The 27,178-nt window shown below is 54.0% G+C and overlaps 2 protein-coding genes across 4 annotated transcripts in view; both read left to right on the top strand.

The window, feature by feature from the left end:
* CAPN5 (calpain 5) overlaps nt 1-12,742 on the top strand; it is a 56,320-nt gene extending 43,578 nt beyond the window's left edge. The window contains exons 5-13 of the mRNA XM_065944923.1: nt 1,068-1,260; nt 2,321-2,514; nt 3,199-3,276; nt 4,699-4,894; nt 5,543-5,665; nt 6,824-7,020; nt 8,091-8,206; nt 8,716-8,852; nt 10,119-12,742. Of these exons, the coding sequence (XP_065800995.1) occupies nt 1,068-1,260; nt 2,321-2,514; nt 3,199-3,276; nt 4,699-4,894; nt 5,543-5,665; nt 6,824-7,020; nt 8,091-8,206; nt 8,716-8,852; nt 10,119-10,301 (1,417 nt within the window). The 3' untranslated portion in view covers nt 10,302-12,742. The remainder of the gene's footprint in view (nt 1-1,067; nt 1,261-2,320; nt 2,515-3,198; nt 3,277-4,698; nt 4,895-5,542; nt 5,666-6,823; nt 7,021-8,090; nt 8,207-8,715; nt 8,853-10,118) is intronic.
* A 1,942-nt stretch (nt 12,743-14,684) lies between these two features.
* MYO7A (myosin VIIA) overlaps nt 14,685-27,178 on the top strand; it is a 106,132-nt gene continuing 93,638 nt past the window's right edge. For all 3 annotated transcript variants that reach the window (XM_065944159.1, XM_065944158.1, XM_065944157.1), the window contains exons 1-2: nt 14,685-14,958; nt 16,891-16,954. In XM_065944159.1, the coding sequence (XP_065800231.1) occupies nt 16,937-16,954 (18 nt within the window). In that variant the 5' untranslated portion in view covers nt 14,685-14,958; nt 16,891-16,936. The remainder of the gene's footprint in view (nt 14,959-16,890; nt 16,955-27,178) is intronic.

The raw sequence follows: 27,178 nt of genomic DNA, 5'->3' as shown, positions 1-27,178 counted from the left end.
CTCTGCTCGGGACAGCGTGACATTGTCCCCTCAAGGCCCGCCCTCTCTGCATGTCTCCATTTCCTCCCTTTGCTCTCCCCACACCCTCCTCCACCACTGGCAGCTCTTCTAACATCTTTGATGCCTCTTTTGTTTGTTGGTTACTTTGCAAAACCTTTGCTGGTGTTCTGTGGGCATATGAAATGGCATTTTGCCATATATCCCATTATGCTTCTCACATTCATATTCAGTATTCTTCCTTTAAGACCCCAACCCTAAAGGAGTCACAGCTGTGTCTCTAGCATCTGACACGTTGCCCATGTGGTATTGTGCTCCATTGCTCAGTCGTGTCCAACTCTTTGCAACCCCATGGACAGTAGCTCGCCAGGCTCCTTCGTCCATTCTCCAGGCAAAGATACTGGAGTGAGTTGCCATTTCCCACTCTAGGAGATCGTCTTGACTCCAGGGATCGAACTTGCATCTCGTACGTCTCCTGCACTGGCAGACAGATTCTTTCCACTGCGCCACCTGGAGTAGATACTTAATCTTTTTGAAATGAATTATTGTATACATTTTAGACATAATTGGAATCTGACTGTATTGCTTTTTCAAATGTTACAAGAAAGCATTAGCATTTTCCCTGCAGTAAGAATTCCTTTAGCGTGTTGCTCAATGGCTGCTTAATGTTCCAGAGTTGAGATGCAGCATTAGCTTTTAAAATCAATTCCCTGTTGTTAGACATTTAGATGATTTCCAGTTTTACATTGTTATTAATAATGTTAGTCATCCAGAAATGATACGTCAAAAGGCATATGAACTTTTAACAATTTTGAAAAGAATTGCTGGATTTCTAGACACCTAATTTTTGAAGATGAGGCTATGAAGGCAAAGGGGAATTTGAGTGACAAAATGGTGTGGTTCACGGGGTGGATGTTGGCCTCGGAGCCGGAGACCTGAGTTTTGGAATTGGCTCTGTTGTGTGACCTGCTGTGTCACCTTAGTGGTTCTCTTGACCTCTCTGAGTCTCAGAAATCTCCCCTATAAGGCTGGGGAATGTGAGCTAGGAGTTCTTTCCACATTGCTTCCAGGCTGGCGGGCTGTTACCAGGCCCTGGATGGAGGCAACACAGCAGATGCGCTGGTGGACTTCACAGGAGGGGTTTCTGAGCCCATCGACTTGACTGAGGGTGACTTTGCCAATGACGAGGCCAAGAGGAACCAGCTCTTTGAGCGTGTGCTGAAAGTGCATAGCCGGGGAGGCCTCATCAGCGCCTCCATCAAGGTGAGCACAGAGAGACAAGCCCCGGAGGCTACCCCCACAACCCTTGGGGTTGGGGGTGACTATGGCTTCCCAGGCAGAGCCCCTACCCAGGTTGGCTCATAAATCAGAGCCTCGGCCTCATGGGAGGAGGGGAGCAGTTAGAGGGTGCAGCCTCTTCCCAGGGCTGGACAGCAGAGGCCTCAGGCCCCCTGCCGTAAGGCCTTGCCCACACTATTTAACCAGCACCCCCATTCTGGCCCTCTCGTATTGGAGAGATGGGTGTCTGTACATTTGAGAGTCCTTCAGCCAAGCTTTGAAACAGTCAAGCCATGAGGTGGCTGGAAGAGGGGAGGGAGCCCCTTCCGCCTGCTGGCACAGGCCGGGAGCTGCAAGAGGATCGTCTTATTTCACTGACTGCTCGTGTTTTGGGTGGGAAAGTGGGGACTCAAGCAGAATTCGAACCCACCTTTGTCTGACCAAGTGGTGTATTGATAAAAGGACTGTCTGGAAAATTATAAAGCCCTGATTGGCTGACTTCTGTAGTGTGAATACTCCCACCAGGGTTGATGTCAAGCTAATGTTTTAACAGCCAGGTTGCAAAATTGCGTCAGTGCTAGTGGACTCCAGCAGAGCTGTGGGCTGCAGGAGTCCCAGGCTTTGTAAAGGGCTGTGAATGCCAGGTCAGTCCCTGCTAAGTCGCTTCAGTCGTGTCCGACTCTGTACAATCCCATAGACGGCAGCCCACCAGGCTCCCCTGTCCCTGGGATTCTCCAGGCAAGAACACTGGAGTGGGTTGCCATTTCCTTCTCCAGTGTGTCAAAGTGAAAAGTGAAAGTGAAGTCGCTCAGTCGTGTCCGACTCCCAGCGACCCCATGGACCGCAGCCCACCAGGCTCCTCCATCCATGGGACTTCCCAGGCAAGAGTGCTGGAGTGGGTCACCATTGCCTTCTCTGGTCAGTCCCTAACCGCAGAGAAAGGTTGTCGGGGCTGCCATTCCCGCCCCGTCCTGTAGGGGGCGGTGTGCCCCCTGCTCCGGCTGGAGCCCGACTGGCCCCGCCTCTGAGCAGCTGTGTCCCACAGGCTGTGACAGCGGCAGACATGGAGGCCCGGCTGGCGTGTGGCCTGGTGAAGGGCCACGCGTACGCCATCACGGATGTGCGCAAGGTGCGCCTGGGCCATGGCCTGCTGGCCTTCTTCAAGTCGGAGAAGCTGGACATGATCCGCCTGCGCAACCCCTGGGGCGAGCGGGAGTGGAACGGGCCCTGGAGCGACACGTGAGGCCCGGGGCGGGGGAGTGGGTGGGGCGGTGGGAGGGGAGGCACGGGGCGGGCCCCAGGTGGGTGGGTGGAGGGCCCGGGGCTTGGGCAAGGACAGGGTGGGCTTCCTGGAGGAGGTGGCACCAGGACTGGGGCCTTGAAGGATTTGGGGGGAGGATGACATTAGGAGAAGACTGTCTTTGGAGGGGGGTTATGGGGGTGAACTCAGTGTGGGTGGAGGTCTGAAGGTGGCGAGGAGCTGATTCCTTAGGGGATGTAGAGACCCCTCTGGTGCAAGAGTGAGGAAAGCAGGAAGGGAGGCCTCCAGGGGCGGGAATGGGGGTGACTGCCCTGTGCTTGGCTCATGGCCCTGGTGAGGCCAGGAGAGAAGTGGAGCCCAGACCCCCATTGAAGGAGCTCCCTTCATTGAGAGTCAGCTCCTCCTTCCCCGCTGAGCCTGAAGCTTGGCTCCCAGACCCCTGGGTCCTGGCATGATGGCAGCCCACAGTTACCTGCAAGAGCGGGCAGAGAAGGCTTCTTGGAGAGGGACTGGGCATGGCCCTGGTGCCCCCGACCACCCCCACGCTGATGGAGGCCTGTTGTTGAGCCATCCCTCATGCCTCCTGTCCCTTGCCAGGGTGGCTCTGATGGGGTTCCTCCTCTGATCCTCTCCCCTCTTACCTCCCTGTGCTCACATCCCAGCTCAGAGGAGTGGCAGAAGGTGAGCAAGAGTGAGCGGGAGAAACTGGGTGTGACCGTGCAGGATGACGGCGAGTTCTGGTGAGTGTGCCCTTGCCCAGGGCGGGTGTCCGGGGCTGAGAGGGGACCCTCCTGTGTGCCAGGCAGGGAGCCCTGGACAGGACGGCAGAAGTCAGGGCTCTAGCCAATGCCTCACTGTCAACTTGTCGTGTGACTTTGGACAAGTCACGGCATCTCTTTGGGCCTGTTTCTTCCTCTGTGAAGTGAATTGGGCAGAATGGACCATTTTGTCCCCATAGTTCCCCACTTCCCACCTCAGGGGGCCCTGGGCTGCTCTGGTACCCAGGCGGAGCCCTCGGCAAGTAGACCAGGGTACTAGACCAGGTACTAGTGGGCAATTGACCAGAGGACATAGCGCACATGGTTGCCTGATGCCAAGGGCAGGTAGGAAGAGGAGAGGCCTCATAGAGGCCTTTGCACCTCAGGGTGCAGAGGAGCCTTGTAGAGACCCAGCCCAGAGACAAGAGACCATGCTTGCGTTTGGGGAGAGTGAATTCAGGGAGGCAAGGCAGGTGGGCTGGGAAGATGGCAGCAGCCTGGCTTAAAAAGCATATTCGTGATTCTTGCATTCATTCACTGCTACATTCATTTATTCTATGTTTAGCTCTGGCTGTATGCTAGGCTCGGTGTCTTTCTTTAGCAGGACGCTATTTGGAGACTGAGTCACTTCCTGAAACAGGGTACCCTGTGTGTGGTAGATGCTGTGAGGGCCCCAGGCAGACCCAGAGGTAGATGGCAGTGATTCTGGTACCCTAGTGTGGTCCCCTCCTGCAGGTGTCAGGGGAGCTGCTGCAGGAGGCCCCCCTAGGCCCTCTGGTCTGGGCTCCTGTGGACGAGATCCACTTCGCCCAGTCTGGCTCAGGGGCCAATTGAATTAAAACTGCAGTAGAAAACCTTCATCAGGAATGGGAAGAATTTCTTGTAAGGCCTTTCTTATGTGTCTTCACCCTTGATGCATATATGTGCATATTCTCATGTATGTGCACACTTGAAGGGGGGTGGGCCCTTCCCCTCCTCCCACCCAGGCTCCTGGAGGGTGGCAGCGTCCTGGTCACTGCAGCTCACCTAGCAAGGGGTTCTTACCACTAGCTGTGGACTATAATGGATGGAAATATGCTTTAGAAACTGTAGAGGGCTGTATATAACAGTTATTTGCACTAGTAATGATTGTAACAGCCAGCCTTTGCCAACTCCTTTCTGCTAGAAGTCGTACTACATGTTTTTATTGCATAGCTTAATTCCTGTGCAAACTCTGTGAAGTAGGCAGCTGTTGTTAGACTGATGCCCATTTTACAAAGCAGGAGACTGAGGCCACAAGAGACGTGAAGGGTCCCTGGGATGCTGTGTCTGCACTTGCTGTGTGGGCTGTGATCCAGAGGGTGTGGGGCGAGTGGGTAGCTGGCAGGAAGAGGGACCGGCTGGCTCAGCCCTTGCCACACCCAGGATGACCTTCGAGGACTTGTGCCGCTACTTCACGGACATCATCAAGTGCCGTCTGATCAACACATCTTACCTGAGCATCCACAAGACGTGGGAGGAGGCCCGGCTGCGTGGTGCCTGGACGCGGCATGAGGACCCACTGCACAACCGCAGCGGGGGCTGCATCAACCACAAGGACACCTTCTTCCAGAACCCGCAGGTGGGCCTCCTTGGGGACCCCCCCACCGCCCCTCGAGCAGCTGTGGGGCCCCCGCCAAAGTCCTGCCATGGCCTCCTGTGTGACCCTGGGTACATCCCTATTCCTCCGTGGATCTCAGCACATCTGTAGAGTAGGGTTGGATGGGCATCTGTGGGGGGTCCTGTCACCCCCAACCTCACAATCTGACCTGCATGTGATCAAGACGAGGAAATAGGCCCTGAGGACTAATGAGTGTCCTAACAAGAGCTATGGGGACATTTTATTTAGAGGCTGAGCTCAGGCTCAGATCCCTTGTTTCCGCACTCAGTGCTGCTCCTTCCAGGGGAATTCAGCCAGGCAGACTCAGCACAGGGACCCCTCCTCTGCAGCCTCCTCAGTCATGACCCTGGCACCCACCTAGTCCTCACTCCTGGTGTGCCTTCATTGAGCACCAACTGCTTGCAGTCTTGAAGCTGAGCATCCATCATCTCCCCAAGTCCTCCCACCCAGCACGCAGGTTGGGCATTGGCAGCCCATCTCACAGATGAGGGACTGAGGCTCAGAGGGGTGATGTGACTCGCCCAAGCACACACAGCTTCCGGAGCCAGCGAGCCCATCTTCTTCAGTATGGTCTCACTGCCTGTCCCTCTTCCTCTGCCCCACCCGCAGTACATCTTTGATGTCAAAAAGCCAGAAGATGAAGTGCTGATCTGCATCCAGCAGCGGCCGAAACAGTCCACCCGCCGGGACGGCAAGGGTGAAAATCTGGCCATTGGCTTCGACATCTACAAGGTGAGGCCAGCCGGACCCCTGCTCTGGGTGAGGAGAGTCCGAGCTGCCTGGGCCTGGGGGAGAACATTCTGGAACACTTTGGTCTCCAACCTCTCTGCGTCACCCTGGACACGTTGGCTGATGCCCTGGGCATGCTGTGACATGGGTCCTGTTTCAGTCCCCACAGACGCCCAGCCTGCCTGGCATTGGCCCCATGGGAGCTCGCAGCCTGACTTCTTCCTGCCCCAGAACCACGGGCTGTCTGGACAGGAAAGGGGAGGATTGCTGGTGGTCAGGGCTGGGCTCTGGGAGGCCCCACGTTGCTCCCTCCCTCGGGGTCTGGTCCCCCTGAGTCGGAGGCCTTGCTGGGCACTGGGAGGGGACATCCTGGGCAGAGCCAGGTGGGGTTCCCACCGGCCGCTCCATGGTCCGGGCCCCGAGGCCTTCCACGTGTTGTGACACCCCGTGTGTGATGACAGTCAGCATAGAGGACAGTGTGGGCCTGCCCGACACCAAGGACCCAGTGAAACCACGTGTTCCTGCTAGGTCCACGGCCTGAGTCGAGGCCCTGGCCATTGATGTACTGGGTCGTATTATGACAGTTCGTTCATGTCAGTGTGTTGGGACGCTCACTGTGTGCTAATGTTGTGACTTCGACGTGACATGACCTTTGCTGATGTGACTGTAGCTTATCATGGTGCTTATATCAGGAATGAAATGGTCTAGCATATCCTAGTAGCCAGTGATGTCATTTCATGGACACATGCCCTGACCTGGACAGACAGTGCTACTTGGTTCTGTTGTGATGTCAGAAACCCCACGGACACTGTCACCAGGGGTATTCCCATTGCCACTGCCTCCCACCCCAACAGCTTCATGAGATATAATTCACAGACCATGTGATTCATTCATTTAAAGTGTATTCATAGAGTTGTGTGACCATCACCACAATCAACTTTAAGACACTTTCATCACCTGCAAAATAAACCTCATGCTCTTTGGCCAACATCACCCAATGTCATCCACTTGGCCCCCCCACTGCCCCCCCAGCCCTAGGCAGAGGCTGGTCTACTTCTGACTGTAGATTTGCCTGTTCTGGGCCTCGAGGGGAGGGAGATGGGAGATGTGGGGTAGGATGAGAGCGGGGCTCTGTGAGACCCAGCGCTTCCGCCCCGGCAGGTGGAGGAGAACCGCCAGTACCGCATGCACAGCCTGCAGCACAGGGCCGCAAGCTCCATCTACATCAACTCCCGCAGCGTCTTCCTGCGCACGGAGCAGCCCGAGGGCCGCTACGTCATCATCCCCACCACCTTCGAGCCAGGCCACACTGGCGAGTTCCTGCTCCGAGTCTTCACTGATGTGCCCTCCAACTGCCGGTGCGTGGGGGCCAGCTGGGAGCCAGGCTTGGCTGGGCCCTGGGCCACTCCAGGCTGACCCACTATATGCAGTCCAGACATGTTCAGTGTCATCCTAAGGCGTGGGGCCTGGGCCATCAGCACCCATCTCTTTTGCTTTTCTCTCCTCCCTATCCCAGCCTCTCTCATCCACGTGAAGGAACAACTGCTCACGTGTGCGAAGCACTTCACAGTTTACAAAGAAGCTTTCACTCATGTTGTTTGCTCTTCCTGAACCCCGGGTGGGAGGTCTGACCCCTCCATTTTACAGATCAGAATTGGGGATTGAGGTTGGGGGTGGGTTTCTAAGGTCATGAGGCCAGTGGTAGAGTCCTCCTAGGTAGACTCTGAAACCACCCCAAGACTGCCCCGGTGCACCCCTGTGCATCCCCACACTGCCCTCCCACCTGGTAGGCAGCCCAGAGTCCCACATCCCAGACTGGGGAGGCAGCTTGTGGAATCAGTGGGCCTCAGTCCGGCCAGTCTGTGCTGTGTGGGCAAGCCCTTTTCCCCAGTGAGCCTAAGTAAGTAAGTGTTAGTCACTCAGTTGTGTCCCACTCTTTGAGACCCTATGGACTGTAGCCTGCCAGGCTTCTCTGTCCATGGGATTTTTCCAGGCAAGAATACTGGAGTGTGTAACCATTCCTTTCTCCAGGAGATCTTCCCAGTCTAGGGATCGAATCCCAATCTCCTGTATCTGCAGCCAGATTCTTTACCATCTGAGTCACCAGGGAAGCCCAGTGAGCCTGATGCTTCCTAGTATGTAAAATGGGCCTAATAGTTACCTAGCTCTCAGGGCCTTGTGAGGATTAGAAACAATACCTGCTCCATCCCAGCAGAGTGCTTGGCACTCTGTAACGCATAGCACACTGCCTTTCCCTGGGGTTGGGATGCAGCCGCAGGAAGCTGACGGGGGTTTGTTTGCCCGAGTCCAGCATTGTGTGGACTCAGCACTGCTCCTGCCCCTGCCTCGCCCTCTGGAATCCCCTGACTTTCCGCCTTCCTGGTCCCTCTCCATCACCTCCCACTTCTCCTCCTCTGCCCTGCACCAGGGAACTGCGCCTGGACGAGCCTCCCCGCACCTGCTGGAGCTCCCTGTGTGGCTATCCCCAGCAGGTGACCCAGGTTCACGTCTTGGGGGCCGCCGGTCTCAAAGACTCCCAGACAGGTGAGCTTGCCTGGAGAAAACCCCAGCCCTCATCCCCCAGCCACAGACACAGCCTCCATAGCTCTCCTGCCCTTCCTCCCTGAGTGAGCAAAGCTTTCCTGACATCCACTTTGGGCCCAGCCTCGGGATGAAGCTGGGTGCTTGAGTGGAACAGGCTCTGCCACCTGCCTGTGGGCAGCCTCCAGTGTGCGGGGCAGTCAGATGCCGGATCAGGCAGCTGGGAGGGAGGGTTCAGGGAAGGCTTCCTAGAGGAAATGGCCTTTCTACAGGTCGTGGAGATGTTAAGGTATGGAACCTGGTGCTCTGAGAAGGGGGAAAGGTATGGTAAAGGTATGGAGGCCAGAGATTACCAGTGTACCCTTTCTTATCTCTGGAAGTTAGGGAGTTGGCCAGGCTCTGGTCTCCCTTCTCCTGAAAACATGAGCCCAGGCTTCTGCTTCCAGAGTTCTATCTCATCCAGGCCCTGCCCCAGGCCCTACTCTAACCCCATTGCCCACTCCCTTATACAGGGGCTAACTCTTACGTGATCATCAAGTGTGAGGGGGACAAAGTCCGCTCGGCCGTGCAGAAGGGCACCTCGACACCCGAGTATGATGTGAAAGGCATCTTCTACCGCAAGAAGCCGAGCCAGCCCATCACTGTGCAGGTGAGCCGTGCTGTCTGCCGTCCCTCCTGGGCTCCTGGCCTCACGTTTCCCCACTCAGAATGACTGAGCTCAGTGCGGCAGGGACCACAGGGACCCAGGAACACTGGGTTCTTGTTCCTGCTCTGTGCCTGACCTGGTGTGGCCTTGAGAATTCTCTTGCCTGTCCTTCCTGGAGCCCTGGAGTCCCCTCTGTGGACCGGGTGTATCGGGTGGGTAAGCTGGAGTGATTGTGGGACACAGCAGGGTCAGTCTCCCAGCCACAGACAGTGGTCACCTCTGCCCACCTTGCCCCAAAGCCTTGGGAGTTGTTCCTTAAATTCCCCAGGTGGCAGATGGAGGGGGTGGCTATTGCCTGAGAACAGAGGATCAGAAAGCCAGGGTCCTGGGGCTTCCTGGTGGTCCAGTGGTAAAGAATCCAATGCAGGAGACAGGTTCAGTCCCTGGTCCCGGAAGATCCCACATGCCGCGGAGCAACTAAGCCCGTGTGCCACAGCTACTGAGCCTGTGCTCCAGAGCCTGGGAGCTGAGACTTGCTGAAACCCGAGCACCCTAGAACCTGTGTTCCTCAACAAGAGAAGCCACTGCAAAGAGAAGCCTGCACAGCGTAACTAGAGAGTAGTCCCCGCTCGCTGCAACTAGAGGAAAGCCTGTGCAGCAATGAAGACCCAGCACAACCAAAAATAAGTAAATGATAAAATTAAAAAATAGAAAGTCAGGGTTCTGGACGTGTGCTTCCTTACCCTCTCAGGCCAAGGTGGCCATGATTCTGAGTTCATTGATAGGAAGCCCTGTCCCCAAGGCCAAGGCCAGCATCTCTCTGGGTGAGAAACCATCTGTACACAAATGCCTGGGGACCCTGGGGAAGCTACTGCACTGGGTCCCACTGGATCTAATCACAGACTCATAGATGTTAGGGTTGAAAGAACCCATAGGGGCTACTGATCCAACCCTCATACTAAAGATGGGGAAACCAGAGCAGGGGGTGTATCATTTGTCCAAGGTCACCCAAGGTCAACAGCAGAGCTAATAGTGACAGACTTTATACACGGAAGGGAGCTTTGACAGATGGGAGGAAGCCAGAGGCTCCGGAAGGGGCGCGGCCTTGCCCAAGGTCCTCGGTGAGGCAGAGGCAGTGCAGGGCTCCTCCTTAGCCCATCTTGCACCGCAGGAAGGAGACTTCAAGGCTCTGCCGCTGTTGCCGCAGCCCCACAGACCCATACTCCTCTTCTCAGCGATAACCCCGCACCATCCTCTGTCTCTTTCCAGATCTGGAACCACCGGGTCCTGAAAGATGAGTTCCTGGGCCAGGTGCACCTGAAAGCCAACGCGGATGACCTCCAGGCCCTGCACACCCTCCACCTCCGGGACCGTAGCAGCCGGCAGCCCAGCGACCTGCCGGGCACCGTTGCTGTGCGCGTGCTCAGCAGTGCCTCCCTCACGGCCGTCTGATACCCGCCCATCTACCTGCACCTGCAGTTCTCATCACCATCTGCATGTCCCCAACCTGGCCAGGGACTAGCCTGGGAGCAGGACACTGGGGTCCTTTTCCCACCTTTGCACTGACCTGCTGTGTGACCTTGGGAGGTCTCCGCCCCTCTCTGGGCCTCAGTGTCCCAAGGAGCCCAAAGCATCCCCTTCTCATGGAGGAGTCTTCTTGCCTGAGATTTAAAATAGCGCCCCTACCCCAATGGCCACCATGGCCACGGGACTCTGTCCATTGAAAACCTTTTCCCAAGGCCCTGCTGTCCGCCAACGGAGTGCCAAGGTGTCACTTGTTTACACACAAACTGCCACATCCCCAAGGCCCACCCTTGTCCCACGTGTCCCCAGGGCCTGCCCCCGAGCCCCAGACTTGCTGTCTCTGTCACCTTCATCTGGTTTTCTAGCCACCTTGAAAGGATGCTTGGCTCGTGGGTTCCTGCTAAGGCTGGAATTAGAGAAGTGTGCAGGTGACATCTGTCCGTTCTCCAATCCTACCCACTCACCTGCCTGTCGTTCATTTATTCAAAGGAGATTTGCCAAATGAACAAACAATGCCCTTGAGACCGCAGATGGAACCAGGCCCCTCCCCACAGCTCTGGGAGACCTGGCGGCCGTCCTGGGCCTCTCCTCTGCTCTCAGGTCCTCTCAGAGGCGGACGCCCAGAGGGGCTGCAGTCGCCTTCTCCTTCTAGGTTCCGATTTCATTCCCAGCCTCTAGCTTAGAGTCCCTGGAGAGAGGGTGGCAGTGGTGTTGAGGAAGGGCGTCCTGCCCCCACTGCCCTGATGTGGGAAGGAGTGTATCTGTTGTAGTGGGCCAGCAGGTGGAGGGGGCCGTGGGGACTTCATGGGAGGCACACGCTCCCAGGGCGCCCTCTGCTGCAAGACCTGGGCTTTTCCTCGGAGCAGGGGCTCTGGGGTGGTGGTCTCCAGCCTGCAGGGCCCAGGTCGCCATCACGCTTGGCAGGAGATGGTAAATCCACTGCCTGACCAGAGGCCCCTCCACCAACATTCCCCCAAAAACGCGGCTGAGGAGCCATAACCCTCTTGCCGCCCGGACCAAAATACTCCTTTTAGTCCTCAATGTTTTATATTCTTTCTGTTTTAACTCTCAATTTTAACCAGGGGTTTTTAAAGGAAAACTGAAAGCCTGAACCCTTTTTTCTTCTTAAACTCCACTTCCTGTGATCCTCCGATTTTATTTTGATCTGCTTGGGGAGGGACGTGAGCGAGGTCATACCTTCTCAGAGGAGGTCTGGAGGTGGATGAAGAAGACAGGGGTTTGTACTGGGATGTTTTTCCAACTGGCGTCAGCTGTGTTCTTAGAGTGTTAGGGCTGTGGCCAGTTTTGGGTCTCGTCTGTGCCCTTCTTGGGCTCCAGACCAGGTGATGTAAATGAAAAAGTCTAGTTGATTCAAGATGGGGAAATTCCTGTGGCCTCCTGGGAATTCCTTCAGGGAAACCTGACTTTTTGGCTCCAGTTCTGGGTCTTTGGTGCAGTGTCCTGGCTGGATCTGGCAGATCCTTGACTTTGCCTCCTTACTCCGGCCCACTTTGCCCCTGTGTCCTGGTCCTGGAACATGGAGGGGCCAGGAACTGAAGGACAAGGAGGACAAGAGGATTCCTTTTCCTGAACCTGAGCCTAGGGTGAGGACTTTGTGTGTGACCAGGAGCAAGTTGCTTAAACCTCCTGTGCCTCGATTTCCCCCTTCTGCAAAGTGGGGCCAATAATTCTCATTTGTCAGCACTCTTCCTAACAAGTGCTGAATAAGGGCAAAACAGTACCCTTTCTCTGTGTATCTCTGTATGCGTATGCACTATACACGGTCATGTAATCACCACTTCTCAATGTCTATTGGAAAGGAAGATTCGAGAGTCGGGTGGAGAGGCGAGGGCCAGATAAGCCAGCCTGGGACCTCTGAGACCCACATGTGGGTCTTTGCTCGGTCATGTGCACCTAGGCTCTGGGGGAAACCAGGGCCAACTAGGAGATCTGTATGGGCTTCTGCCTGGGGGCTGGGCACTGTCCCCTGCCCCCTTCCCAGACAAAACTGGCTCAGCAGTCCTGCCCTTGCCTCCCACCCCTCTGGGTGGGCCAGGCTGGCTCCTGGCTGTGTGATGATCTGGGTCCCAGGAGGTCCTGGGGCCTGAGTATGTGAAGATGGAGGTCTTTCGGGCTGGGGCTGGAGAGTGGGTGGGGAGAGCAGCAGCTGCTTGCCTGGTGCAGCCCGCAGCTCACAGGGGCCTCAAGTCCCCTTTTGTGGATGGGTGAGGCCCCTGCTCCGTGCCCCCCTGACCTGGGTGCCACCCGGGTGACCTCCGTGCCATCCTGACTCACCCCTCAGGGCCGAGCTCAGGGTCAGGTGAGTGGAGACCTGTTCTGTTCACAGAATAAATGTTACCACGATTCTGGAAAGGCCTTCCTGTGTCTTTGTCCCTGGAATGACAGTGAAGGGGACGTTCCTGGGCCTGGGGGACTGTCCTCTGGTCTGAGAGTCACGTGAGGGAGTTGCAGCTGAGGCCGGACCCTGCTCCCCCTCGCTCGCCATCATAGGGATCACTCAATTGTCCCTTCACCTGACCACCTTCCACGTCTGTCCCAGGAACTGGGAATGCAGGGAGATGGGCAAGTGCCTTCTTTGGGGCAGTCTATAGACTGGTGAGGGACACAGAATGGTGAGGTGGTGTGGGAGCCTGCTGGGGGCAGGAATAGTGGGGGGGCAGTTGCATGAAGGAGGCCAAAAAGGAGATGGGCTTGTGGGGGCACAGTGGGGGGGGGGGTGGACCAGAGTGGAGGCTGTTGGGAGGAAGATGCCGGCAGCTCAAGCCAGCAAGCCAGGGCTGGCAGTGAGGAGAAACCGGGTAGATTTTGGAGATAGAATGGACAGAACTTGGTGACTGGGTTGAGGGAGGAGAATAAGAGAGAAATAACTGAATTAAGGCCAATATTTCCCCCTAAGATGGAGAGAAGGACATGATGAGTGAGGTGCCCACCTTAGCTTGGTGCCTGGCCCCTGGTGGGTGCTGAGTAGTTGTAGCTAGACAACATCTGGAGAGAAACACACGCCCCACCCCTCACCACTTCCCTCCATCCCTGCACTCTGCCTGGAGCACCATTTCCTCTCCAGGGCTCAGTTTTCCCATATGTGTGAGGCTGACACACATTGCCCGTCCAATCTGGGATGCTTGGCAAGAGATGATTGGGGGGTGCTAGGTACCAAGAGGAGCCTCCCCAGACGGCGGGTGGGAGTCCAACAGCGGGGATGGGGTCTGGGAGCAACTCGTATCATGGGCACCTGCTCAAACACACTCCCGCAGCCAGGGGTCTTCAGGGGTCAGGATCGTCAGGTTAGGGGGGCCCCAGCCCCAGCAGAGGCTGAGTCCAGTGCTATCACCCACTTGCTCCAGGCACAGGCTGGGTGCTCAACCCTGCTCTCCAGGGGGCGCCATTGGGCCATTGGTTTCCCCCCTACACACCGGGTGCCCTACACCATCCTGTGGGTGGCCGCCAGGTGGCCCCTTCCCTCAGGCACATCCCAGTTACAGAGAATTCAAAAGAGCGCCTCCCTCCACCCCGGCCAAAGCTGCCCTGGAGAGGCCTGCTTGGCTGGGGCGGCTGCCAGGGTCGCTGCAGGCGAAGGGCCCTGAAATGTAAGGGCCAGGTCTCAGCGGGGAGTCCTGGGTGTCACTGTCTTCCCTGCCGCTAATAGCGAACACTTTATTTATTCTTCATTGTTTACTCTCCTCCCCCACTGTAAAAGCACATTTTCCACTTCAATTTGCATGAGTCACACAGTCAGCTGGTTTGAGAAAGTTTCCTGGATGATGAGTGACCACAGGCACCCCCGCCCCTTACCCCCCAGAACAAGCTGTGGGTCGGTGGTGAAGTGGTGAGCTTCAGGGGGACACTCCTGAGGGGAGCCCTCGGGAAGTGGCCTGGGGCAATGGCGGTGTGTCGGGGGCGGGAGGAAGGGCCAGGAGGCAGGGCTCGCTACCTCCCTTCCTGCTGGCTGGTCCTTTGCTCTCACGGCCGTTTCGCAGAGAAGGAACCAGGCGAGGCAGAGAGCAGGCAAGGGCCTGGACCCAGCAAATCAGTGACCGAGTCAGGATCAGAACGAGCTTTCCTGAGAGCCCAGGTGCTGAGAGCAGGCGGTGGGCCTTACTGCAAAGGATAGGAGGCAGCTGAGGTTGGGGTGAGGGGCCCCGGGCCTGGCCCCACGCTGGTCAGCCGCACAGCAGAGAAGGGCCCCGGTGCCCCTGCCTCCCCGCGGGGCGGCGGGTCCTCCCTGCCAGGGCCCTGGGCAGCACAGCCCGCCTCCCAGGCTGATGTCACGACACCCAGACCTTCGAGGGCCCTCCGACTCCGCCTCTAGGGGAAGGCTCCGGAGTGGGAAGGCGGGGGCAGCAGTGCTGGCCAGAGAGCTGCCCTGGGCAGGAAAGAGAGGGGGAGACTGAGAGAGAGAGAAAGTCATGCTGTGAAAAACCCAGAGCGACTCCCAGAGCAGGTCACGGAGTGAGACAGCAGAGGGGCGTGTGTCTGCAGGCTGGCCCAGGCCCACCGCCCCAGCTTCCTGAGTCCTCCTTGCAGGTGGCAGCTGCATCCCGGGTGCCGGGCAGCTGGGAGCCAGGTAAGGACAGGCTGCTTGCTCTCCTGGGCACTGGGCGAAAGGTTTGCTAAATTTCGGGGGTGTCAGGGGCTTGGGCCACCCTAGAGCTACTGCCCTCACTTGCTCCTGGTCTGGGCCCCCTGCCATCTCTCCGACAAGAGCCAGGACGGGAAGGGAGGCTGGGAATGACATGCAGGGGCTGGGAGTAGGAGTGGCAGAGTCCTCTGCCCCTGACTCTGTCTCCTTATGCCTCTTCTCAGCCGTTATCTCTTCTCTCTCTCCTTGGGTAAGTCACTTAGTCTGTGCCTTAAATTTCCCATCTGTGAAATGGGAAATGAAACCCCGTCAGGCAGGGTTGTTAGGGGGACCAGGTAAAATTGAGCACGGGGTATAGACAGCTAAGAGCTTCCGAGGTGGTGCTAATTATAAAGAACTTGCCTGCCAATACAGGAGACATAAGAGATGCGGGTTCGATCCCTGAGCCAGGAAGATCCCTGGAGGAGGGCATGGCAACCCACTCCAGTATTCTTGCTCCTTCATGGACAGAGGAGCCTGGCAGGCTACAGTCTATAGGGTCGCAAAGAGAGTCGGATATGACTGAAGCGACTTTAGCACACACACATCGACATGTAAAATCAGTTCTCTGTTCCCTGTTGTCAATTAAAAAGCAATTAACTTGAACAGGGATTAGTTTTTATTTTTAGAAAAGAAAAAGTCCATTTTGTAGCTTTTCCCTTACATGTAACCCTTAAATTCTACTCCCTTTCAACAACCCCTTTCCACCCTCTTAAAGCCATGAAGGCCCAGCACCACAGCTGGGCAATCCTTGTTGAATTCTCTCCCCAGTCAAGCACCCAGGCTGAGTGCAGTCTCCAGAAAGACAGTGCGCCTGCTGGATCTTGGAGCCCCAGGGCAGGGGGTCAGGGCTCAGGTGTCAGGCAGTGTCATGGGCAGAGGATCAAATGCCCCAGTGCCTCTGAATGGACCTTATGAAAAATTGATGCTCATCCTCTCATCCTGGGAGGCACGTAGGGGACCAGAGGGGCCTCGTGCCAGAGCCTGTGGGCTGGGGTTGACATTGATCACCACGCTCAGTCCCACAAGTTCTTCCTGAGCTGGCCATGGATCTGGCCCTGAGCTGTATGACGTAATGGCTGAGCCCCACACCCTGCCCTGGATCAACGCCCCTACTTTGGAAGCAGAGGTGGGGACAGACCCTGACCAGATAACAAATGCATATAGTCAGGGCTGGACAGAGGGAAACATCAGAGCTCTTGGCAGCCTGGGGATGGTCAGGGAAGGCTTCCTGGAGGAGGTGCCATGAAACCTAGCTAGGAATTTGAGTTCCAGGCAGAGAGGCCAGAGTATGCAAAAGCCAAGACGTATGAAAAGGGCTGGCATATTTCAGGAAGAGTGAGTGCTGAGGATGGCCTAAGGGCAGGGGTAGGGCAGGAAGAAAGCAGAGAGGCAAGGCTGAGAAACACAGAAGGCAGGGGCTGTCATGAGCAGGTCATGCTCAGCCTGCCCTTCCTCTTGGGCCAGGCTGTCCCTGTCACCCGCACTCCTGGGGCAGCCCTGAGCTGGGTGGTTAGAGACCAAGGCTTAGTCCTGAATTTGCCCTGCCCTGCTGTGTGACCTTTGGCAAGTCTTGGTCCCTCTCTGGGCCCCTTTGCCCATATGTCTGGGTGAACGGGGCTGCACTTGCTACTTCTTAGGAGCCCTTTGGGAATCTTTGAATAACAGTGGTGAGAGAACTGCTCTGGGCAGGGCTGGTGACAGTGGCAGAGGCTCAGGTCACACAGGCTGGGCTGTGGCCAGAGGGAGAGAAGCCAGAGAGGGTTCCCCGGGGGAGGAGGGACTGGGGCTTTGGGAAGAGCCCGGGTGACCCCAGGCAGGCTCAGTGCTTCCAGGGCTGGCCTGCTCAGAGGCTTGCTGTGGTCTCTTCCCCTGCAGAATCGTGTCTGGCCAGGCGGGCAGCAGGAGCATTTAACCAAGGGCGATGGTGATTCTTCAGCAGGTGAGTGCTTCCCCCCACACCCCTGGCCTTCATCTTTCTATGCCAGGAATAACCCTGCTCCATCATCCTATATTTTCTGATCTATATTCTTAGCTGTAGGACCCCCTCCCTAATCCTTTCTTCTAGAAAACTCCTATCTATGCTTCAAAACCCAGGTGTGAAACTTTTCCCGACTCTCTCTGGCCCAGTCTAGAACTTCACCTTCTGAGATGTCTCCTGGGGTCTCACTTTCTCATTGCACTCACCCCACTGGTCAGAAATTACTTATTTATGTACACCTCCAAATCCCTGGGTATTCCAGGCAGTGGAACAGCATGGGAAAGGCTCAAATGTAGGAAACCCATTGGGGAAAGGGAAGAGGAAATTGGTAAGTCTACTGAAGCCAGACCTGGAAGGGCCTTGAGCCTGACTGGGGAGCAGTGAGTTGGGGGTGACATGGTTGGAGCTGCAGCTCCTGAGGGTAATATGAGGAAGAAGCAGAGGCGCTGCCCCCAGCTGAGTCCTCCAGCCCCTCTTCTTTCCCAGGGTCACAATGGCCCCTGACCTTCAGCCCTTCCCCGTGATCAGCCCGAGGCTCTAATGAGCTCCTGGTCTCCAGAGCCAGGAATGTGGGCCCTGAGCCAGGTTGGCCTGGCATCAGGCCCTTGGGCTGGTGGGGGTGTGCCCTTGGGGGCTTGGCCAGTGGCCTCATGTCCTCCAGGACCATCTAGGACCAATGGGCAGCCTCATCCGGCAGCTGCGTGTTTGAGTGTGAGTATGTGGATTAGTGTGTGAGAAGGTAGGATCCGGAGAGACAGATTTCTGTCCTGGGGCTGGAGAAGACCCCCTCTAGAGCCCCTGGGCCTGAAAGACTGTTCAAAGGACTGTCAGAGATGGCTAAGACCACCAACAGAAGGGAAAGTCACGATCAGAGTGTTGACTGGGTGCCAGGAACTGAGCTGCAAGCGGAGATGGGTGAATGGGGGCATTTGCAGACTCCAGAGGAAGGGCTTGGGTCACCCATAGCTGCCAAGGGTGTTTTCCCTCATCAGATCTCTGCCTCACTGGTCACTCTCCCCCGACCTGCCCCCAGACCCTGGCCCACCTCACCTGAACCTGGCTCTGCCCACCCCTCACACGGAAAGCACATTCCTGTTACTTCTCTGATCCTGAATGAGGTCCCAGCTCTGGGGAGCCAGCCAGCCACACAGCCTTGAGCTCGTCTTGGGCTTTGCTATTGATAAGTCAGTGGACTTTGAGTGTGTCCTTCAGCTTTCCTGAGCCTCAGTTTCCTTATCTGTCAAAGTGAAAGTGAAGTTGCTCAGTCGTGTCCGACTCTTTGCGACCCCATGGGCTGTAGCCTACTAGGCTCCTCAGTCCATGGAATTTTCCAGGCAAGAGTACTAGAGTAGGTTGCCATATCTGTCAAAACAAGGATAAAAACCTCATTTCCCAGCCTGACTGCTGAGAAAATGAAATGCCCTGAGGGGTTCAATCAAAGTGCTTCTTTCACCTGCCTCCCAGGTCCTCCTCCCCCGCCCTGCCACCCCTTCCCCATCCTGAGCACTTCATCTCCTTTCTCCTGGCTGACTCCTAAGGCCTCACTGTGACCACTGCCTTTGGGACCCTTCCCTGTCCTGCCCATATTAGAGTCCGGTCACACTCCACCTTCTTCCCCTACCTTACTGGGGCCTCCTGGTGAGCCCAGAAGTGGGGGACAGCCTTCATCCTGCCCCCCACTGCCTCTCAGCCCTGGTATCAGCCGTCTCAAAGATGAAGCTCTGTGCTGAATGAATGAATGATTGTGGTTTACACCCTCATTTGGTTCAGAGGGCTAGGGCATAATGGCAGGTAGGCCTCAAAGGGATATTTAAGAACAAAATATGATAACATTAGACAATGTTTACCCAGTGATGGACTCAGCTCAAAAAAGATTAACAGCCACAATGCGTACTACTAAAATCATATTAATAGCATTCCTGTGTATGAGGGTTTCCCATTCTTTTCTCTCTTTCACCTTATTGGGATAAATTCTTTGAGGAGACCACAGAGAATATGATGATTCCTGACCCATATGTAGAGTGTCCCATCCTAGCCTTTGTGTAGAGCCCCCATGAGTACCAGGCACCGAAAACAGCTTCATAAAGATGTGTTCAGACCAAAGGGGGAGACAGCTCTGAAACACAGCAAGCTGTGATAGCAGGAGTCCTGGGGGAGGCGGGGGTGGAGTGGGGTGGAAGGGATCTTGGGGATGGGGAGGCTTCTGTGATATGGGGTGGGTGGGGGGGTAGTGTCAGGGAAGGTTTTGAGGCTGTTGTGGTAGCCCCTCACATACAGATGGGAGACTGTGGTCTCAGCGTGAGGGAATTGCCCCAGGTTGCAAGGCTAGCTAGTGCTCGTGAGAACCCAGAGGTTCGTGGTACATGTAACCTGCTTCTTTGAGGACCTTGGGGAACTCGGTGGTGAGGCCAGTGGAGGGACTAGATGTACTTTGCCCAGATTCATAGATCAGAGTGAAGTTTGAAGATAAATTTGTGGACTGTTTGTAACAGTTGGATTAAGTCTTTTATTAAAATATAATGTTTTTCTTTGTCTGTTGTAACAGTTTCTGATTTAAAGTCCATCTTGTCAGATATTAGTATAGCCACCCCAGCTCTTTTTTGGTTACTATTTGCATGGATATATTTTTCTGTCCTTTCGCTTTCAACCTATTTGTGTCTTTGGATTGAAAGTGAGTCTCTTATAGACATGATAGCACATCGTTGGATTATGTTTTATTTTTTTAACCTATTATGCCAACTGCTATCTTTTTTTTTTAAGGGTTTGTATTGTTCTTTTTTTTTTTCATTTATTTTTATTAGTTGGAGGCTAATTACTTTACAATATTGTAGTGGTTTTTGTCATACACTGACATGAATCAGCCATGGATTTAGAAGTATTCCCCATCCCGATCCCCCTCCCACCTCCTTCTCCACCCGATTCCTCTGGGTCTTCCCAGTGCACCAGGCCCGAGCACTTGTCTCATGCATCCAGCCTGGGCTGGTGATCTGTTTCACCCTAGATAATATACATGTTTCGATGCTGTTCTCTCGAAACACCCCACCCTTGCCTTCTCCTACAGAGTCCAAAAGTCTGTTCTGTACATCTGTGCCTCTTTTTCTGTTTTGCATTATCATTACAATCTTTCTAAATTCCATATATATGTGTTAGTATGCTGTAATGATCTTTATCTTTCTGGCTTACTTCTCTCTGTATAATGGGCTCCAGTTTCATCCATCTCATTAGAACTGATTCAAATGAATTCTTTTTAATGGCTGAGTAATATTCCATGGTGTATATATACCACAGCTTCCTTATCCATTCATCTGCTGATGGGCATCTAGGCTGCTTCCATGTCCTGGCTATTATAAACAGTGCTGCGATGAACATTGGGGTGCACATGTCTCTTTCAGATCTGGTTTCCTCAGTGTGTATGCCCAGAAGTGGGATTGCTGGGTCATATGGCAGTTCTATTTCCAGTTTTTAAAGAAATCTCCACACTGTTTTCCATAGTGGCTGTACTAGTTTGCATTCCCACCAACAGTGTAAGAGGGTTCCCTTTTCTCCACACCCTCTCCAGCATTTATTGCTTGTAGACTTTTGGATAGCAGCCATCCTGACTGGCGTGTAATGGTACCTCATTGAGGTTTTGATTTGCATTTCTCTGATAATGAGTGATGTTGAGCATCTTTTCATGTGTTTGTTAGCCATCTGTATGTCTTCTTTGGAGAAATGTCTGTTTAGTTCTTTGGCCCATTTTTTGATTGGGTCATTTATTTTTCTGGAATTGAGCTTCAGGAGTTGCTTGTATATTTTTGAGATTAATCCTTTGTCTGTTGCTTCGTTTGCTATTATTTTCTCCCAATCTGAGGGCTGTCTTTTCACCTTACTTATAGTTTCCTTTGTTGTGCAAAAGCTTTTAAGTTTCATTAGGTCCCATTTGTTTATTTTTGCTTTTATTTCCAATATTCTGGGAGGTGGGTCATAGAAGATCTTGCTGTGATTCATGTCGGAGAGTGTTTTGCCTATGTTCTCCTCTAGGAGTTTTATAGTTTCTGGTCTTACATTGAGATCTTTAATCCATTTTGAGTTTATTTTTGTGTATGGTGTTAGAAAGTGTTCTAGTTTCATTCTTTTACAAGTGGTTGACCAGTTTCCCCAGCACCACTTGTTCCTTACTGGATTCTGTATTTCTTTGTATGGCTTGAGTTGCTGTCTAGTGCCATTTAATTTTAGCCTGAACGATTACTTTTGGTATTTCTAATATAGCAGGTTTACTAACTATAAACTCCCTCAATTTTTGTTTATCTGGGAATGTCTTAGTTTCTCTTTCACTTTTAAAAAAATGGTTTGTTTATTTATTTAATTTGATTGTGCTGTGCCTTCATTGCTGTGTGAGGGCTTTCTCTAGTTGTGGCAATGGGGTCGGGGGCTCCTCCTCGTTGTGGTACCCGAACTCACTGCGGTGGCTTCCCTTGCCGCAGAGCACGGGTTCTAGGCTCTTGGGCTTCCGTAGTTGCAGCACATGGCCTCCGCAGTTACGTCTCTAAGGCTCTAGAGTGCAGGCTCAGTAATTGTGGCTCATGGGCTTAGTTGTTCCACAGCATGTGGAATCTTCCCGAACCAGGGATTGGACCCGTGTCCCCTGCATTGGCGCGTGTATTCTTATCCACTGTAGCACCAGGAAAGTTCAAGTTTCTTTCTCACTTTTGAAGGATATTTTTGCCACATACAGAACTCTTGTTTGAAATGTGTTTTTTCTCCCTTTTTGCACTTTAAGTATATCATCCTACTGCCTTCTGGTCTCCATAGTTTCTGATGAGAAATTAGCAACTAATCATATCGAAGATCCTTTGTATATGATGAGTCACTTCTCTCTCATTGGTTTTAAGATACTCTTTTCATCCTTATCTTTTGATAGTTTGATTATAATGTGTCTCAGTGAGGATTTTTTGAGTTTATACTACCTGGAATTTATTGACCTTTATAGATGTGTAGATTTTCATATCTTTCTTTGAGTTTGGGGAGTTTGGGGTCATTATGTCTTCAAATATTCTTTCTGCCTCTCTCTCCTGCCCTTCTGGGATTTCCATTGTGCATATGTTGATCCACTTGATGGTATATTGTAGGTTTCTTAGTCTCTGCTCATTTTTCTTAGTCCTTTTTTATCTTTCTGCTCCTCAGACTGAATAATCTCCAAGTATCTTCTGGTTTGCTGATTTTTCTTTCTGCCTTTTCATATCTACAGGATTTTTCATCTTAGTTACTTTTGAACTCCAGAATTTCTATTTGGTCCCTTTTTATAATTTCTGTTTCTTTGCTGATAGTCCCTACTTGGTGAGATGTTGTTCTGGTTTCCTTCAGTCCTTTGTGCATATTTAAAACTGTTGATTAAAGTCTTTTTCTATTAAGTCCAATGTCTGGGATTCCTCAGGGAAATTTTCTATCAACTTCTTTTTTTCCTGTGGATGGGCCATATTTTATTATTTCTTTGCAACTCTCATTTTTTTGTTGTTGTTGAAAACTGGACATTTTGATTATTACAATGTGATAATTCTGGAAGTCAGATTCTCTGCCTCCTCAGGGTTTGTTGCTGCTGTTTGTTTGTGAACTGTTGTTTTGTTTAATGACTTTTCTGAACTATTTTTGTGGCCACTACATTCTGTATTGTGTGTGGTCACTGAAGTCTCTAAACGACCTGGAGCCAAAAAAAAAAAAAAAAAAAAAACAAAACTAGAAAATCTTGATCTTTACAGCTGGGCTGTGCATGTGTGTTTGGGTGTGACTTTAACGCCCTGTCAGGTCATTTACAACTCGGCCTTAGCCTTTATTCCCCATCTGCATGGAGCTTGAGGTCAGTCAGAGGTGAGAGCTTATGGTCATCTCATGCTTTCTCTGAACATTTGTCCAATCCTGGGTGTGTATGTGGTCTTCTAGACTTCCCGGTATATGCTTTTCAAGCCCTTTTTCTCTGAAGCATCTCATTCTCCTGTTTTTCTTCCAGGCTTTTTGAACTTTTTTCTGGGGGAGCTATTGTTTGCTCCAATTGGTTCCCACTTCCCACCCCCCCACCCCCCCCACCAGAAGGCAGTAGATAGTTCATTTGCCTTTGGATGTTTTTGACCTATGCCCCACTCTTGCCCTCCGTAGCACTTCTCCACCCTGGGGGTGTTCCTACCTGGGGAATAAAGACAAGCTTTTAGCACTACTCCTTCAGGGAGTCCCCAGACAGTTTAAAACCACCATAATTCTTTGATATCAAGGTCTGTTCTGCTCCCTCTGACCCCAATAACCCCCAGCAGGGATACAGGCTGCCATCCTCAAGGTGGAGGTTGGAGAAGGATGAATAGGTTGAAGTACCACAAATTTCTCCTGCTGGGTTTCAGTCATCTTTCTCTTCCTCAAGTGTTCTGATGGTGACTATAAACTTGTGCATATTTTCTAGAGTTCTAGTAAAGTTGACTGACAATTTTTGCTGGTTTTTGGTGTTTCTGAAGAGTTCTTGGCAGAGTTCTCTACTCTTTGCTGACATCACTCGCTGATGACAATTGGCATAATTATTTCCTGAAAGGTTTTTTTTTGTTCCAGCTTGCTATGTATCTTTGGTTAGTTTCCTTTGCCCCCTTCTGAACCAAAGTCTCCCCGTATTTAAAAATGGGGGGGGGGGTGGTCAGAAATGTACCATATGGTGATATGGTAGAGGTGAAAGCAGCTCTGTGGCTATGTGTGAGGTGCAAAAGGAGTAAAGAAAAGAAGGTAGTGAAGGGTGGGGACCAGGGGCACGTGGCTAAGTGCAGTCTTGGTGGCTGGGTGGGGTGGGGTGGGAAGAGGAAGGTCAAGGTGAAGCATTCCTGGTGGAGCACTCAGCACTCCTGGGAGGCCCTGTCCTGTGTGACCAGGCAGCCGGAGACAGAACTCGGGGAGCCATGAACCCTGGCTCTGGGAGGGAACCTGGTGTGATGCCAGAGAGGGCCCAGCAGCGTGAGACCTGCCTCCCAGGCCTGGGGTGCAACTTGCAGGGAAGGGGCTTACTCCCAGGCTTCGGCTCAGGAGTGGCCTGGGTACTGCTGGGTCGAGCAGTGGATCTGGGTCAGGAGGGCCAGCGTCTCAGTCCTCTGCTGGCTCTCTGTCTGGGGGCCTCTCTCCATCAACCAGACCTGTTTTACCATCTCCTCCTTCTTACCTCTGCTTCTCTGTGCTTTGCTGTCCCCTGTTCGGGAATAGTCCTCCCCCTCGTGTCTGCCTGAAAAATCACACCACCACCACAACACGACTTGCTCAGTTAATAATAGCCAGTACTCATACAGGGTTTGCTCTAACCGGCACTGACCTGAGTTACACACAACCTGTTTAATCCTCACAAGCACCTCCTGAGGTATTGTTAAACTGTCATTGAACTAAAGAGAAAACAAAGGCACAGAAAGGTTGAGGAACTTGCCCGAGGTCCGACGGCATTTGAATGGCCTCGCCAGCTTTAAACTGGTGTTGGTTCTAGAGCCCAGCCTCTTAGCAGTCATGTAATCCTGTCTCTCCAGGGTTATACTGTCCCTTATCTGGTGGTACTATCCTAATCTGTGTCTGGGTCTGTCCATCCCCCAGGCTGGAAACTCTGAGGATGGTATCCTCTAAGCCTTAGTCTGAGCCTATGAAGGTTGGTTAAATGGACAGAGGGAAGGATGGAAGTCCGTTCTCCAGCCCTCCCTATGTGTCTTAGAGTCTGGTTCCTGTTTCCACGAACTCCCCTGGGTGGGTGGGCAGGGGTCAGGTGGGGTGGTACGTGTGCTTGTTCTGGGCTTAAGTCGGGGAAGGACCCCTGAGAGCAGCGTCCCTGAGAGGGCCCAGGAAATAGCTGGGAATCACTGCAGTCAGTCAGCTGTGTGCTGGGTGGCAGCGTGCTGGGTCTTCAAGGCTGGAACGGAGGTGGGGGTAGAAGGAAGGTCAGGTCCGGAGGGGCAGCTCTGGGTTCTGTGTGAGGCATTGCTATCTCCTTCCTTGCCATTCCCCTGCTCCCCGCCTTGGTTTGCTTGTCTAGAGCAGAAGGTTGGGCCTTCCAGAGTTCCAGACAATGCTGAGGGCCAAAATTGAGACCTTGAAGAGTGCGTAGGAGAAAAGAGGGGGAAGATAAAGCTAGGCAGGGAGAGCGGAGAAGGCAGGTGTAGGAGGAGAGTCGCCGGGCCTGGGCATCCCACGCCTTCTGGGTGGACGGTGGCCGCTGTGACTTGCAGTCCAGCATGGAGCGGAGCCTGTGTGGTGGCCGGGACACGGGAGCCCGACTTGATGCCCACTGCCGGGTGAGTCTGAGCCCTTGGAGGTGGCTGGCTGCCCTGGGGACCAGGGGCTGCCCTCCTGGAGGCCTCGGTGCCTCCTCTTTGAGCTGGAGATCACCCGTTGGGTAGCCCGGGAGGGTGCAGAAGGACCAGAGACAGACTCTTCCAGGCTTTCCCCACAGAGCCCCCTCCAACCTCAACACTTGTTTCCACCCTCACTCCCCAGAGGCAGTCATGGGACCAGAAAGATCTTTGATGTCCCTCGCCGTTAGTCTTAAAAAATTCACTAAGTGTATTGCGTTCTACTCCAGAACAGCCCCACGTCTCTTTCTGTAGAAAATACACTGATTTTCTTCAAAACTACGGTCAAGGTGAGGTTCCAGGGCCCTCTTTTATGCCGAGTTCCGCAGCCCGGTTCCTGGGCGCCAGAGGCTGCGGTCCCAGCGAGGCCGCCGGAATCCCCGGGACGTCAGGTGGTCGGGGTCCAGCCAGGGTGGGAGGGGGCAAAGCGGCCCGGGCGCCCCCTCCCGGTTCCCGCCCGCAGGCGTCACCTAAGCCGCCGTTGCCATGGGCCCGCGGCAGATGGCTGGGTTTAGGGTTCCCCGGCGGGCGGTGCGCACGGGATTAGGTGAATTAGGGAGCCCGAGACGTGCTGCCGCTGTAGCCGGCCGCCACCAGGCCCTCGGCGCCATGGAGCCCCCCGCCCACCCCGCCGACCCCGCGGACGCCGCAGACCCCGGCGACTCTGCCGAGGCGCGCGCCAAGCAGCCGGGCAAGGGCAAGTGGGCGCTGGTGCGCAGCCTGAACCAGGCGCTGAAGACATACGCGGTCCTGCCGGTGAGCCCCGGGCCGGAGGGGGGAGGACGCGCCTTTTAGAAGCCGGGCGGGCCGCAGGGTCGCAAATCCCCAGGGTGCACACAGACTCCGATCCTCCGTGCCCAAAGTGCACTTGGCCCGCTCGCTTCCCCTCCGAGCCGCGAGCTTCTGCAGCTGGGAAACGGGAGGTGCCCAGAAGGGGATTCCCTGCCTTTGCCCTGGTCCAGAGCAGGGAGCGCCTCCAGGTGCCCTGAGGGGGCTCGGTGGACGTTTGTGGGCTGGCTGACCGGCTGGTAGAAGGAAAGTGTGGCCTGCAAGGCCCCTCCTTCCCTGAAGGTTAGCAGCCGAACACTTCCTTACTTACCCACCCGGCTGGCAAGTCAGTGGGACCATCTTTCCCGCCTGTGAAAACAGGGCTAAGACCACCAGTGTCCCAGAGTGACTATGAGGATAAAGGAGGGGATGCCTGCTTGCTCGGTCTCTTCAGTCATGTCAGAGCCTGTGCGACCCTGTAGCCGGCCAGGCTCCTCTGTCCATGGGATTCTTCAGGCAAGAATACTGAAGTGGGTTGCCATTCCCTTCTCCAGGGGATCTTCCCCATCCAGGGATCGAACCCTCTTCTCCTCAGTCTCCTGCATTGCACCAGGGAATTCTTTACCTGCTGAGCCACCAGGGAAGCCCCTAAGTAGGGGAGAGGGGGGGACATGTCCTAAAACAGACTCGTTTTCATTCCACAAACAGGGACTGAACCTCAGACCCTTCCCCAGGGGAGGAAAGGCGCACATAAGACTAAGGCCTTGTGGGGGAGTCAACATTGCTCTGATCCTGGGTTCACACCTAGGGGGAAGGCAAGTGGACATCAAGGACAACTCCTCTTTGCACGAGTCTCTTATCTTCCCAAGCACTGACTTCTTTCATTTTAAAGTTGGGGAACACTAAGGCCCAGAGAGACGGAAAGACTTAGACAAAGTCACGCAGCACTGGTGGCAGAACTGGGACCTGAATCCAGAACTCTTTACCATGTTTTTGTGGTAGATGTGGGCTAAGGTTGTGAAGTATCCTTGAGCACATTTAGGCAAATCCATCAAGGAAGCCACTGTGTGGGGGCTGGGAGCTGCTCATC

This window comes from Muntiacus reevesi, chromosome 9, assembly GCF_963930625.1.
Source record: "Muntiacus reevesi chromosome 9, mMunRee1.1, whole genome shotgun sequence".
NCBI lineage: Eukaryota > Metazoa > Chordata > Mammalia > Artiodactyla > Cervidae > Muntiacus > Muntiacus reevesi.
The sequence above is the reverse complement of the archived record's forward strand: the minus strand, read 5'-3'. Positions and strand labels throughout refer to the sequence as shown.